At 36.3% G+C, this 15587-nt stretch overlaps 1 protein-coding gene across 2 annotated transcripts in view; it reads right to left on the bottom strand.

Moving 5' to 3' along the window:
- The window catches only part of DPYD (dihydropyrimidine dehydrogenase), a 343167-nt gene that overhangs the window by 133449 nt on the left and 194131 nt on the right, over nt 1-15587 (bottom strand). For both annotated transcript variants that reach the window (XM_071565407.1, XM_071565408.1), the window contains one exon: nt 1649-1813. In XM_071565407.1, the coding sequence (XP_071421508.1) occupies nt 1649-1813 (165 nt within the window). The remainder of the gene's footprint in view (nt 1-1648; nt 1814-15587) is intronic.

Genomic DNA, 15587 nt, shown 5'->3' with positions numbered 1-15587 from the left:
CACCCAAACACATCTTAGAAATTAGTTTTCGTTTTAAATAAACTCACAAGGTTTAAAAAGTCTTCTGGAGGAGTGAATAGAAATTGGAGAAAGAAAATTCTGCAGTCTTTAATTATACAGAATACCTCAAAATAAGCACCAAAAGATTTCTACTCCGTCAACAAAATTCTGTTTTCAGTTAGCAACAAATTTACCATTACAATTATGACAAATCTTCAATGAGTTCACAGGCACACTTTAAAAATCCCTGTAAGCAATGCCAAGGGCTGCTGCTGGGTGCTGCTTCCCCATGCCCATGCAGGCATTACCAACATCAAAGATGCCACAGTGGCAGCCACAGACAACGTGCAGGATCAGGATTCATTCTCAAAGTAATAACACATATAATAAGGGATGGTCAGAAGATGCTGACCACAGAACTGTGGAAGAGTGGGACTTCTTCATCCCACACACGATGCCAGGTCTCAGAAAATTCAAATCTTCCTTTTGAAATGTTGCTAGCACCTTTCCTCACAGAAGAGAATGGTTTGATCCTGAGCACAAAATGCTGTGAGGGATTTTGGTGAAGACTGCACTGGGATAGCCTTCCCACAACAGAAATGGTCAACAGTCTGCCTGCATGCAATATCCAGGACTTTAACAAAGGGTGTTCAATTCAAAATCAAGGAACATGATGCTTTTGGTTCACATTTTCCCTACGATGAATCTCAGTCACAGTAAATAAAGTGACAAGAATCTCAGCAAAGAAACACAGTCCATCCACAGTGAAGTAGAATATTAAACATGCAGCACTTAACTTTTACTGTCAATACATTGTCTTTAAACACTTTTATACTTGCTGATGTATACATTTAAACACAAGGAATAAGAAAAAACTCACCTTGATTATCTTCATGTCATAATACATTCCAGAACATTCATTTCCTTTGCTCATAGTTGAACCATGGACAAGAAGATATGCAGGCTCTGGGATTTCTAGCTCTATCCATTCAAGATAATGTTTGAGGAGAAGTTTACTTTCCACCTCATTTTTCTTATCCACTAGAACAACAGCTGAAAACCACTTCTGCCAGCTAGCTGGCATCATTACTCCAACTTTATTACTTTCAAGGCAGATATTCCTCAGAGCTAAACAAGCTGTAACAAAACTCCATTCTTGTAGTGAAGTTAATTTTAAGTATTGGAGTTTTTTCACCTAAAGCAGTCAATTGCTTATAAAAATATTATAAGTATCTTTCACATTTGGATTAAGAATGAAAAAATCCCATATTACTTTTATGATCAAATTCAATTCACAGAAACAACTATTATTATAAATTACATTTTCAAATATGAACTCAAATACAAAATATTCACAACAGAATTGACAAGCATCCACAGCGGGATCAACTCTTTTCCTTGATACTATGTATTTGAATGTAAACATCAGCCGAACTAAAACATCATGACTGTTCTCTGTATAACAGTAATTTCACAGAATTTTCTGTCATAAATATATTTGGATGGGCTTTTCTGGTTTTTAACAATTTACATGTCAATACAGCAATTCATATTCTATTTAATAAATGCTAAATATGTGAGTTTTCACAGATTTGTAAACTGGATATTCTAAACAAGTAAGTTTTCCTTATGACTGAGTGGCACTTACATGGTTTGGAAAGTCAGCCTTCAATTCAGCAATGCTTCTACACCAATATGCTGCTGTTTTCTCGCTGATCAGTTCAATGTTTAGAAAAGAGCCTTGTCCTGGGCCGTACACGGGACCTGAAGTAGTTCCACGCACAATCCTTGGGGAAACATTCGTCACAATATCCTGCAAGACAGCAAATACTTTCAGACTGATTTTGCACAGTGAGGCATATATCAATAATGTATATAATATAAACTTAAATGAATGCAGCAGGCGCTTTAAAAATCTACTATCATTATAAGTAAAAGCTAGAACTGTAGGGCAGTTCTCTAAAACAGCAGATTCTCTAGTTAAATTCTTTACATCAGAGGAGAAAACTATTTGCTGTGTGTGTGAAATAGTATGATAACTACCAAGAAAATGCCAATATGAGGCACTTATAAACTGCCATACAAAATATGATTCAACTAATGCTCCTCTGTTAGGCAGAGGGCATACAAGAGTTTGTGTAGAAACCTGTGTAGGCCTCAGGCACGTCCCAGCTTAAATGAGAACCATCCTTCCCAAAGATGACCAGAGTCCATGTCCCACTCTCCCAGGTGGAGCACAACGAGGTGCTGCTCACCAGCCCCTGCTGCAAAGGCACGGGCCAGGCACCAGCAAAAGACACCACTACATCAAACTTGACAAACAAAACCATATGATTAAAAGAGATCAAAATCAACCAAAACAAAAAATAGTTGAACAAGATGATAAATATTGTAAAGCATAACATTTCTGAAGGTCATTGTGAGGTTAGCAAACAATTTTGAAACATACAGTAAACACACAAAATGTTTAGTAGTCTTAATTAAGCTGCAGTGTCGCCAGATCTATATTAACAAAGAACTGTAAATTCTGACATTATTTAAAACTAAAGAGAAACATAGATGGCAAAGTGTTCCTTTTGCCAATTTCCAATTAAAAATAATTTTGAGTAAAGGTCATTTATTTACAAATGTATCAGACTTATTTGTTTAAGTACCCCTCCTCACCATCTTGTCATTTTTAGTGAGATAACATGAACCTCCATTAGTATATAGCAATTAAGGTCAATTTACATATTTTAATTAAGAACCATCCCATATAAAACAATTAGGGTAATAGGCATACTAACTGGATTTCATAACATTTGGACGTTTTTCCAGCTAGATAGACAGGAAACCTTAATTAGCATTAATTAGCACTGATCTGCATATGTTTGATAAGGCATACCCTTGCCACAAAAGATTATTTATTCCTGAATCTGCCAAATGCTGCAGTTACAGAGGATAAAGGGACTTTTCTTCACATTGTATGTAAATTTGAGGCAATTTTAATTTGCTTATAAAGTTGGGTTATTTTACAGTAAATATGCACTAATATTTTATATTGTTAGATAATTATAAGTCCATTTACATATGTAAAAATCATACCAAGTAATCTCCTGAGTCCATCTATTTTCAGACATGGACATCACATTAATCCCCAGTTTTCCTGTTATAATACTTTCCCTTCATCACAGAAGTTTTACCTCCCTCTCAGCAGTTCAGCTCTATTTTCAGAAAAAAATAATTCAGAACTCTTTCTGAATTTATGCAAACCAAAACTATACAGCATACTCCCCTCAGTTCCAAAACAAAATACAAAAATTGCAGTTTATGCAGAAGAACCATTTACATCAGTTTGCTCCACATTATCATCTTGAGCATTTCACTCCTTTTAAATTGCATCAGAAGAGCTTGTGGTTTGACTTCATCCTAAAAAGCTATTCATGCACACCGACCATCTTTCTGTATGAAAAAAACACACAAAGTCAATGACTGAAAAACTGGCAATCTGACCTGAGTTCTTGAAACATAGGGTGCACACAGTGCAGTCATTACCTTGACCGTTCTGCAAGCAACCAGGAGCTGCCTTTTCCCATGCTCCAAAGCAGTCAGAAGTAGCTACAGCAGTATGGCACTAAGCCTGAGCTAACAGCCTGTCAGTTGGTGGGAACTATTATTCTTGGGTTTAGTGCAAATTATGATAATACACATGGGTCTGATTTTCATTTTGTGGCTTGCTTTTGTACATGTGTTTGCCAGATAATGCTTGGAGCCACCAATGGTACTGTTTGTTATCTGACTATGTGTGTGTCTCAGTGTTCTTCCAATCACTTTCATTTTACTACAGGTAAAAATTGAAAGACTTGAGATATTATAGCCTAGATTATACCTCTTGCGGGCCAAGCACAAAGCTTCCATGCAAACACTTTGAAGTTTTTCTGTCTGCTTTGGGTCTTCAGGCAATCTCTTCTTGCTTAGACCCTGTGACTGCTGCTAGCTTCCCAATGGCTTTGACTCACTCTTTCCCAAAGCTCAGTCATAGTCAACATCTAAGTGACAGTTTGTCTCTCCAGAATCCCTCAAAATCCCACTGAATCAGGTCATACACAGACTTTGCAAACTATCTCAAAAGCAGCCATTCTTCATTTTAATTACCGCAAGAGATACACAGAGACATATGAAATAGTAAACACACGTACATCTCCGCCTACATTTCCTCATTGTTGAATTTTCTTTGAGATTTTGTGAGATTCCCTTTGTTGCTCAGAGACCTTCCCTCCCGTTCCACACCAGCTGCTTCTTCAAATAGTGGCTTCCACTGTCTCCCTACTGCCACTGTGGCACAAGACCCCTCTGGTGTGTCCGTGCATCACTTTATCTGTTCTGACCAAGCTGTTTCTGCTTCCAAAAATCCTTCCTGGCTTTGAAATCCAAACATTACCACCTGGCTGCTTTGTCTTGGTTCCTCCCAGGAGAGATATTCTGTCCTTATTTAAGATCCTGTTCCTCAATTGCCACTCCTAGTTAAGACTAAACTAGATGGAGAGAGTTTAATGACTGACACACTGGCACTCCTCCTGTCTCTTGTTAGCACATGACAGCCCCAGACACAGGGAGACTCACAGTTCACAGAAACAAAATGGAATTTATAACTTATGTGATGATTTAAGGAATCTGTCTGTGTACATACAGCATAAAATCACACAAGTGACAAAATAGAAAATTGTCTTTTTGAGATGAGTGTGAAATACCTACACAGAACTTAGCAACATCTTTGTCTTCTGTCTCCTGTCACAGTTATGAAAGCTGAACAGGGAGAGAGCTAGGCAAAGGATTGGCCTGGCTTAGCCAACTTCATGGCCTTTCATCTTAGGACTGAATTTTACATAATACCACACTTTGTTTCACTAAGACAGGAAATTCTGGTGGTTGGGTTGTTGCTGCTGCTGTCTCAAAATCAGCAGGTAAGGGTAGAGCAGCTGAAACAGCCCTTGTGTTCCAGTTCAAGGGGGTTGTGACAGATCACCTTCTGGTGTTGTAATTGAACACTGACATTCCCTGTTTGTAGGAACTGTGAGGTCAAATGTTGGCACTGATAATTCCTTTTCTTTTCTAAAACCCCAGTTTTAACTTTTATCCCAAATACGCACACAACCCTTTTATTGTTAATAAAAATTACTGTGCGCATAAAAAGCCACAACAGAACTGGGGCAAAAAGCCTGTCAGGAAGTACTTCAAGGTTTGAACCTAAAAACTTTATTGATTCTAGACAAAGCTGACTGCTACAAAGAGATGACCTGAGAGATGAGTTGGTCTGGTCCTTGCATACAGTTGAAAGCAGAGGTCCACACACAGGAATAGAAGAACGTCTCCAATCTCCAAAACAAATCAAGTCTATAACCTCCCCAGGTGATGGAGGCAATGAATAGTCCTTGGGAAAAACAGCACAATACTTCCATGTGCTCGGAAGACCAAGGACAGAAGACTTTCAATAAAGAGCAACTTGGGGAGAACAAAGCTTATATATTTTGACACAAAAAGACAAACTGGAAAAAAATGATTGGCAAAGATAACAGAAAAGACCATATAAAATTCCTTTGTTTTTTGGGGGGAACTACTGCAAATTAATGTAACTTGGGGATCAGGGAAACTGCATTCAGTACTAGATTACAGCAAATAACCTGGTTTGGGGGAGTTAATGTAAATGAAGAGAATCAGTGACAACAAATGGAATCAAGGACCAACTGTGAATCATGAATATTTTAATTGCTGAATTTTTTCAACTACCTCAAAATCTTATTACATTTCTCCAGGAAAGGACACCAGAAACAACCACACTAATCCTTCAAATATCTCTAGCTCAGGACATCACCAAGGAAAGTGGTGTTACACAAATAAAATGCACCACTATTATGCTGCTTTTGGATTCCCCTCTTCTGCATATGACCAAATCTGGTATACTAGTAGCTTGAGACTGAGTTAATTTGCATTACACATATATTTCTGTTCCTTTGATTAACTAATTAACACATTGAAAAGACGACCCAAGGCATTGATCAGGCCCCATTTGCTCTAATAATCTCTGAACTCTGCAATTAGATCATTGAATTCCAAACTACTTAAGTCTAATGGGCTGGGAGATTTGACAAAACATGTTAAAGACAAAGTCCAGACTCTCAGCAGTTTTTAGTCACCTAAACTTAAATACAAGGATATAAGCTTTTCTGGGATGCCAACAGACTAATCAACCACAAAGGATTTGAGAAAATCACCCCTTTTACATGACAGTTGTTTAAGAGAACAACTGGGCATTTATATTTTGGCTATAGAAAGAAAAGAAATTAACTGTAGCTTTAATTAATATATTAACCAGTTGTACAACTATTCACTCCTCAAGTACAGGTGTTCTGCAATGAAAATATCTGCAGAACAATTAAGGTTTCAAATTAGATTTTTTGATTTTAAAAATACATTTAATCAGGCTATAACGAATGTTAACATGAGTTTTCTTCACTCTGAGAGCTTTTTAAGAGACACCAAGAACTTGTCTTGCAATGTTTGCCCCCAAAGTCAGTGAAAGTCACTTCATACTTCAAATTAAGCTTTTTTCATCTTTAACTTATGAAAGCAGATAGGAATTAGAGACTGTTGTCAATTTCTTTTCATTATTATGAGAAAAAAAAGATTAAACATAATGAGCAGATTACTACTTCTAACAAAGTTAATTTATTTGACCTTTCTTTCTTCCAGGAAGGGAGGGCATTATACCTGTCAAGTGGACTATGTCTCTGCACAGTCTCAGGATTGCTGCTCACTAAATGTCAGTGTGAACACTAAAGCTACCACACTGGCCTCTTTGTGAAGGGGAGATCTAAATAAATACCTTATTAAGGTAACTTTAGTCAAGTATGTCAAAGCAGCATATTTAAAGTTAGTACACAGTAAACTGCAATGTAAAAATACAGACCAGCTATAAGTTTCTACTATATTCAAAACATCACCTTAACTGAATAAAAAGTATAGTAGCTGAAAAATGAAGTTATTTAAAAAATTATGATGTGCTTTTCTCTATAGATTTTCAAAATTATATTGAAAAGTCTGTATAGATTTCAAAATCTACTGTGTGAAATGTTTTCAGAGCTTATTTTCTAAATTATTTAATCAACCCTCCAACACCAAGATTCAGTTTACCCCGCAGTCTTCACTAATTACAGTAGAACTTTAATTCAATCTTACCTATGTAAAAATATGGAGAAGGAGACATTGCCTTTTTCTGCCTAATATCACAGTAGTTAAAGCATTCTGGAAATCTGGCTCACTGCTGTTTGCACACCCTCATAGATACGAATGGCATCACAGACTTATGTCCTTGTAATTCCCTGCCAACTCTCACTCAAGGTCTTGTGATGATTTGCCTCTTCTGTGACTCAGCTGTCTAGCCAGACTGTGTCTAGTATCACCCCTTCTGGAGTTTTAACCATCCACAAAAGGCAAGTGAAACCTGAAGCAACAATACCACTGCACACAGCACTACTCCATCTTTTCTGACTTGTTCCTCCACTTCTCTTCTCCACCAGAACTGAGACACGCTACATATCCATAGGGCTTCTTTTACAAGGCCCAAAGGACTAACTTGCTCTCCTGAATTTCCCCAAGCTCAGATTTTTTCCAGCTGAACTGGAAAATAAATCCACAGCAAGGACCTCTATAAACACAAAACCATTCCAACCCTTATGTTCTGTAGTAAGATTTTTACAACATATAGCAAGACTTACTGGGTCATGGAGTAAGGCAAGTGAATTTGCTTATGTTTTCTGCCCAAGGAGGTTTGATGTAGCCACTCTCACCTTTCAGTGCACAAACCACTACGTTGCACACGATACTGCCTGTTGAATTTGTAACACTTGCATTTAGTATTTTATTTTAGTGAGGGAACAGGCCAGACTTTATTCTTCCCGTATGACTACAAAACCTCATCAGTCACTTCTTCACTCTCTCCTTTCCTTTTCCTCAGTGCATTCAGAGGCATTTTATAAAAATTAAAACCACCTTGACAGAAAAACTTATCTCAGAACATCCCACCATGCAGAAACGGTTCTAATCTCTCTACCACCAGATGTGAAATGAGTACCATAAAGGCACCTCCTTTTTTATTCCTTTTGTGAATGAAGTCTACACCTAGCCCTCTCTTTCCTCTTCATTTCTTTCCTTCTCTTGAAGTCAGATAGCATATAATGATAAAATGATGCAAAAAATGATTTTTAAGTTCCTTCACTAAAATAAGAACTGAATAAAAAGATAAATTATTTCCTCAGCCTTCCAGCATTGATCACATTGGTGATTTAAAGCCTAAGTGTTCTGATCTCTCCACTAGTACAGAATATGTCTTGAAAAGGAACCTTGTTGTAACTTGCAAATTGTGCTTCTTCAGCTTTTACATACAAGACCTAGTATGCTTTAGAGGGGAAAAAGGATATCTTAAAAATATTATTTGTCTTTTGATGTCTGTTTGTCCTGTGTTTACAAAGATGAAAGTACCCAAATCTGTACTTATCTTATATTCCAGAAGTCTGGAGTACAAACAGTGCTTACAAACCCTCCTTAATATTCTACTCCACTTCTTGACTCAATAAGCTGTTATGCAAACTATTTTTTTAAAAAATAGACCACTGCCTCATAAATGCTTTTACAACATTAAGCTATCCCATTTGTGTTTATTAAACCAATTTAACACTACAGCTTCAGCAAGTAAGCTGGCTTTCCAAATCACTAAGTTAGCACAGAAGACTGCACCCCCATAAGGGAAAAAGCAATGCGTCAGGACTATGGAGAAAAACTGCTGAACCACTCATATTGTGTGAAAGACAAATGACAAGTTTAAGGTTCAGTTATCATCTATTTGATGTTTTCTATACTGTCTCATTAGTGCTTTAAGATTTAACCATGAGAATGCATGAGTAACTTCAAAATTTACAGACATCAAACTTAAATTCTACCTAAGCTTTTATCACTGCTGCTTGCTCAGCACATCACCTTTCTTACTCCAGCAATTCTCAGACACCAGGCCATCAGGACCAATGACTTGTGATGAACCCAGCAAAATCCCACGTTTTTTAGATAATCTTACTCGATCAATCTATTAAAAGAAAAAATACCACTCTCTTTACCTTAGAATAATTGTGGAACAGCCCCATCCCCACTGCAAGTCAAATAGAAATGGTTTGCTGCCGCTCTTGCTTAAAACAACAGCCCTCCTCCAATCTTTCAAATTCATACATGATAGTTTGTCTAGAACTCGTAAGATTACAAACTAAAGCTCCCTAAAGTAAATTGGGAAATTCAAATACAATACAAATTACGAGTAAAAGTAGGAAAAAATCAGAATGGTAACTATAATGTTTATGCCAAATCTACAAATATGTTCTAGTTGAGTTATATATTTCACAAGAAAATGACATTCTGATCTTTGTTTACCATTATGTTCACTTGAGTACTTTAAAAAAATCCACTTTTTATAGTGCAAAGTTATTTAAAACCAAAATATTACATTTAATATTTGTTTCTTATTTTTGACATATTTGCTTGTTTTCTGGACATTACAGTCTAAGGACATTTTTAGTGTAATTACAACAGATAATTTTTAAAATGTATTATGTCCTACAGCACTTTGCCTTGACAAACAATTACTAGATATCACATTGAACAGAATACAAAAAGCAATTTTTATCACAAGGTTAAAATTAGTCTTTGAACAAAAGATGCTTTCAAAGCAAATCCAAATTCTCATCAGCTTTATAACAGTTTCTCTGCAAGAGACAGGAAAGTGACGGATGGAGAGAAGAGGAAGAAAAAAAACCCTGAAGGACACTTGAAAAATTTCTTGCTAATGTTCAGTGTAAGCACATATTTTATCAGCATTCTGATAAAGGTGTAAGAAGTAGAACACGATTAAATTCTGCTGTCAAACTGCATTGTGGTCAAAAACTATACCTACCAAGGAAGAGAGAAGTAGACTTACAGTTCTTGAAAAAAGTTGTATCTAGATGTATGTAGACTTTCACTTTTGAATCTGTTTTTGAAGTTTAGGTTTACTGGTTGGACTAGATAACCTCAAGGCTCTTTTTCAACCTAAATAATGCTGTGATTCTTAGATTTCAGTTTTGATAGAGTAAAATACCTAATCAATGAATGGTTGCTTTAGCTAATTGATGAGAAAAATGTTCAGTAATTGTCTCAAAACATTAATTAATTTTCAATAAGAGGTCACAAGAACAGAAAATCACGTTGCAAATGTTGCAATGCTAGTGATCTGAAGAGAAAAGAAAGGAATAAAATCGCAGTACATGGGTAAATAAAATAACTGCATGGATTGTAGCTTGTGATCTGTATCCTAAACTGAAATTTCCATGCCATGGCTTCAAAGGACCTGTGTACATTCACAAAGGTAGAAAATTAATGCATAATAATTAAAGTATACTACTTCAGTCTATATAATGCTTACCCTTGGGACTATAGTGGATTTAGATTATGAAAATTTAGCTTGCTTTAAGAGATTAATTCCTTTACAGATCTCTAAAAATATTAGTCCATTTTCAGTTGTCAGGGAATATCATCATCAAATCAGTAATCTAAACTTGTGAAATGTACTTAAATGATCACATAAAGGAGCAGCAATTCTTAAGACTTCTTTCTAGATGTCTACTATTGAATGGTCAAATGAAATGGGAATGAAAAGGCACTTTTAAAAGCATGAATCTATAAAAATTGAGTAAGAACCAATATAGGTAAGACCCTGTAAAAAATACATAATAGGTAAGGCCCTGGAAAGAGAAGGAAGAATTACATGACATGTTTGCAGCAGCAAGTTTGAAAGAGTCACTAAAGGAGTCATGCTTACTTCCGAGAATACAAATACTTTTCTTGTACTTGAAGAGAAGACCAAATAAACAGTTTTTTCAAACATCATCATTAGAGACAACTCAATGTTATTTTCTCTAATACTGTTTTCTAATTGCTAAACAAAATACTGTAAGAAGGTAACAGGGCAACAGCAGTAGCAGAAGGTTCCTAACAGCATGACTTAAAAGGCAAGACACACAGTACCAGAGAATGGGTTTCTCTAGGAAAAAAATGGCAGAGAACTGCAAGTAGTCTCATAATTCTAAAAAAATCCTTGACATAAAGAGCAAACAGTGAGAAAATGGGATCTGTAAAACCCACAACATCTAGGATTTTGCACTCAATGTATAAACATGAAAATTAAACAAACAAAAACTCTAACACAGCAATACTAATGGCTGCTAATTAAGCATGTCACTTCACACTTGAAAAAAGCAAACAGGTAACTATTTATTTAAGAGACAATACTACATGGATTAGCAAAGCTCCTGTCAACAACTCTGGACACCTGTACCAAGCTCACTTATTGCCTAATTAAATATTAACATGTCCTGATAGAATCTGTGGTATAATTTTAATTACTGTTTTCTCATAGGGAAGCCACCTAATCAATGTATTTCTACCTGTTCCTAGAGGCTGTTTTGTAAAACTCCATTAGTCAGTTGTGAACCATCACTAAAATATTTTCCTTCAGATTTCTGTAAGTAAATCAAGACTATTACATTCTTCTAGGAGGAGAGGAGATTAGATGCCTCCTTTCAAGTGGAAAAATATGGTTTCTTCAATAATCAAGAATAAAAATATTTTAACTACAATCTTATTTAAAGAGTTAAAATTCTTGCACAAAGAATCAACATCAGGGAGTTACTGATCACCAAAGTTGTATTTTAATTGATGTATATTCCACAGCATTTTTATTACTGGACTAAGTAATTAGGATGAGAATCACATTATTTTGTTGAAGCATGTATTTAAATTTTCTGCTGAGGATGAACTGCAAATATTGAGGTATGTGGTGTACCTACTAGCATATTTACTTTTTCCATAAGGATTAAGAATGCTTAAATACTATAAGCATTGATTAACATTTGTGTATATTTAGGGATGAGAAATGCAAGGAAACAATACCAATTCTATTTGGGAAGCTATTTAAAGAGCTAGTACTATAACTTTCAAAATATCAATTCTCCAGGTAGCACTAAACAATTTCAAGTCATAGAGAAAGGGGTACAGAGAAGGTGGAAGCATCTAAGGGAATGTTTTGCTTTACATTCCAATGACAATCTACCCATGACACTTCTATTTTGATAACCTGAGGTTTTAAACACTAACTTTGTTTTGAACATATTCTTTTATCTTTTTCTATGTAGAAGTCCTATAGAAGTTCAAGGGTCTTTTGCAAGAGCAAGGATTGCAAGGCTGAGCCACTTACCATTCTCAGAGCTTCATTATACAGAGATCTGGATAACACAATCACGGAGAAAAACAAATCCTGAAAATACCAGCCCGTATGAATTTTAACTCAGCATTTGAACATCTTGTAAGAGATTCAAACCAATATTAATTCAGCAATAAATTTTAGACAGGATCTTTGAAACAGATTTTGATTTTTGCCAGAGGTCTCATCTACTTTAAAATCCATTTAAAAAAAACTACTGTTTTCCTCTTTGCATTGGCTACCAGAATGGGGACACGCAGTTGAACTACTTTTCAGAATAGGTTTAAATTAAACAAAGAAAACCAAATAATTGGCAATTTTTTAAAAAATTACTTTCCTAGGAATCAACTTTCAAGGTATCTCAAATCTTGAACTGCAAATTAAACCAACATCCTGAGTTAGTTACCATTTTTGTAATGACTAACACGTTTTTTTCTGATCCCCTGTATTATGGAACAAACTCTGCTGGCATATTTTGATTGATAAGAATGCAGTACTGCTCTGGGAAGAATGCTTATACTGAACTTGTGACATCATGTATACATCCCAGGGAGGGTGTTGGAAAATGCAATCCCTGGGTGGAATGAGCTCAGGAAGGGCAGACCAAGCACACCTGGATCTGTCCTTACTGATCTGAACATCTCTGAGAGTGCCATGTGTCATCCATCAGTCATCACAAGGGGCACCACACGTGGGTTCCATAATCTAGAGAGAGATGGCTTTTTCTTCTTGAGAGCTTCACAGCAGAGATTTCCAGCCTGCTGGGCTGATTCTGCTTTTCCAGACTGAGCTCTTAATAAATAAACATTCAGCGTTTGCAGATGTTGTGCCTTCTCTAACAGACAGAAATCCATGTAGAGAAATACTGAAGTGCACATAGAATTTTTATGCCCAATGACGAGCTCTGATTCCCATCTGCTTGTGGAAGACACAGGGGCCCCATCTCAAGTCTGGTTTTCCTCCACATTCACTGGAAGTTTTCATAGCAGCAGGTTAATCATTGCCTATTACCTTTTTTAAATGCCCAAGAAAAACGACACATTCTATTGGCTTTTAAAAATCTGCCCTGTGGGACATAAAGCACAAATTTAATAAAGCAAAAAGAGCAAAGCTCATTACAATATACTTGTAAGAACTGAAAGCAGCCATGATACATGAAAATTCCTAACAAGATAATTCTTCTGTTTACCATTGAGGAAAAAAATTATTCTAAGCTGACCATGACCTTTCACATTAAATGTGTAACAGATCTCCAACACCAGCCCTCTCTGGAGTCATTGCTCAGGTCTGTCAGTTAAGTAAATATGCTCATCAGAGGATCTAGCAGGCAGACACAGATAAGGTAGATGTGAAGTCCATTCCCCTTGAAATCAATAGGAAGGTGGTTGTTAGACACTATAATTGAGTTAGGGTTTCATTTGGGAATCTGTGGTAAATGTTCCTGCGATTACTGCCACAGGGGTGTAAGAAAGTATACAGCAGCTGTGGCTGGATCTTTGGCACCATTAATGGCAGAGCCAGTTGAGATACCCTACAATAGGCTTAAGCATGCTCAGAACTAGAATATGAAGAGTAAAACTGTCCTCTGTTCTGGAGAGGGCAGCTTGACCGCAGGCTTGCCATTTTTCCAATAGAATATGGATTTAAAACTGGGGCAAAGATTCAAAAGCCTTCTTCTGATGCTAAACATAAAATGTCAGGCACAGAGTTGTGTAAGGAGAAATATGGGGTTTAGCCCCACAAGAAATCCTTGATGAGGGATAATTATACTAGCGATAAATAGGACATAGGGATTGTCTTCCCATCCTTTTCCCTATCACAGAACTGCAGGGTTTAAAGCACAGCTCACTGTGAAACACCACTAAGGAATAGGATATACCCACTACTGCCACATTTCCCATCACATGAGCAGTCTCAGTCCAAGGGCAATGAAACCAAGTTTGCATCAGGGTCAAGGAAAATCCCACAGCACCAAGATCCAGTGTTACACCATACACCCCTGAACTACTGACATTCTCTTCCCAGCCCAAAGTTGTATCCCCATGTATGGAGATTAATCTATACAACATAGTCAATGCTCACTTAACGTGCAAAACAATAAAGCTGTATTTTGCAAATTACAATGCAAAACACTGAAGTGCAGTATCCTGAGAGTATTGACAAATATTTTGACAAATTCTTAAACAGAAACTAGAGTTGTTCTAGCAGGGAAACCAATTGGGCATTATATAAGTTCTTTATGCCACACAGCTTTTCATGACTGATTGTCACATATTTGAATTTTATAAAAAATATATGCAATACATATGCATATCTGCAAAATAAATTGCATAATTTTAATTAGCATAATCCATACTTCAGTGAAACTTTCTTTCGTTTAACATTCTTTTGTTTTGGTACTCTTTGACCCACAGTCTCCTTATGGGAAAAAACCTGTCTGTTTAAAATCTGACTCATTCCATTAGTCTATGATATTTAGTGTCATCAGTGATAATAACATTTCCTAACTGGGTCCATTCCTGCAATTAATTTCCTTTTCACAGTTCCCATCAACTCCAATATGCTTTCCAATATGGCTTCATTTCCAGATCTGAGCCTTATTAAAGTAATACCATTTTTACTTGTTCTTCTTTACTGCGAATAGAAGGATGCTGAGAATGGCTCACTTCCTAAATGCTGCACATGTGCACCCATCAACAACCCAGCTCTTTTTGAAAGAACTCATATATAAACATGAGTGCTGCTTCTACTGCAGTTCTTTAAAAGTGACTTCTCTTTCCCTGCAGTCATTCTGTGCTGCAGTAATGTAACACAACCTATTTGTGAAAATATATGCACCTAAGTTTTATTTACACATACTGGATTCTATACCATGAATTCTCCTGATTTTAATTATGCATAAATATTGCCTAGTGATAGAGGAAACAGAGCTCCCCTCATGTAGATTGTGAACACTTGCATCTCAAAAGAATTTACTTTTTTTTTAAGTGAAGATGAGTTACTGCATTAAAAATAAATGAGGTATTTTTTGTCAGTTGATTGGACACTGAGTACACATAATAAATCACCAAGAGCATTGTATGCTAGTCTACGTGCTAACCTTGAGCTGCAGTTTATCTATTGCCTGCAATTCAGAAGACAATAAGGTATTTTACCCAATCAGCTGATCAGCTGAAGAAACTCAGAAGACTGAAATGGCTTTGAAATACACAGGCTTTTAGATATCAAATTACCTCTGGAACCCTCTACCCAGAAGTAACTCGAACAAAAC

Source organism: Pithys albifrons, chromosome 10, assembly GCF_047495875.1.
Source record: "Pithys albifrons albifrons isolate INPA30051 chromosome 10, PitAlb_v1, whole genome shotgun sequence".
NCBI classification, from domain to species: domain Eukaryota; kingdom Metazoa; phylum Chordata; class Aves; order Passeriformes; family Thamnophilidae; genus Pithys; species Pithys albifrons.
Note: the sequence above shows the minus strand (reverse complement) of the source record. Positions and strands in the feature narration are given on the sequence as shown.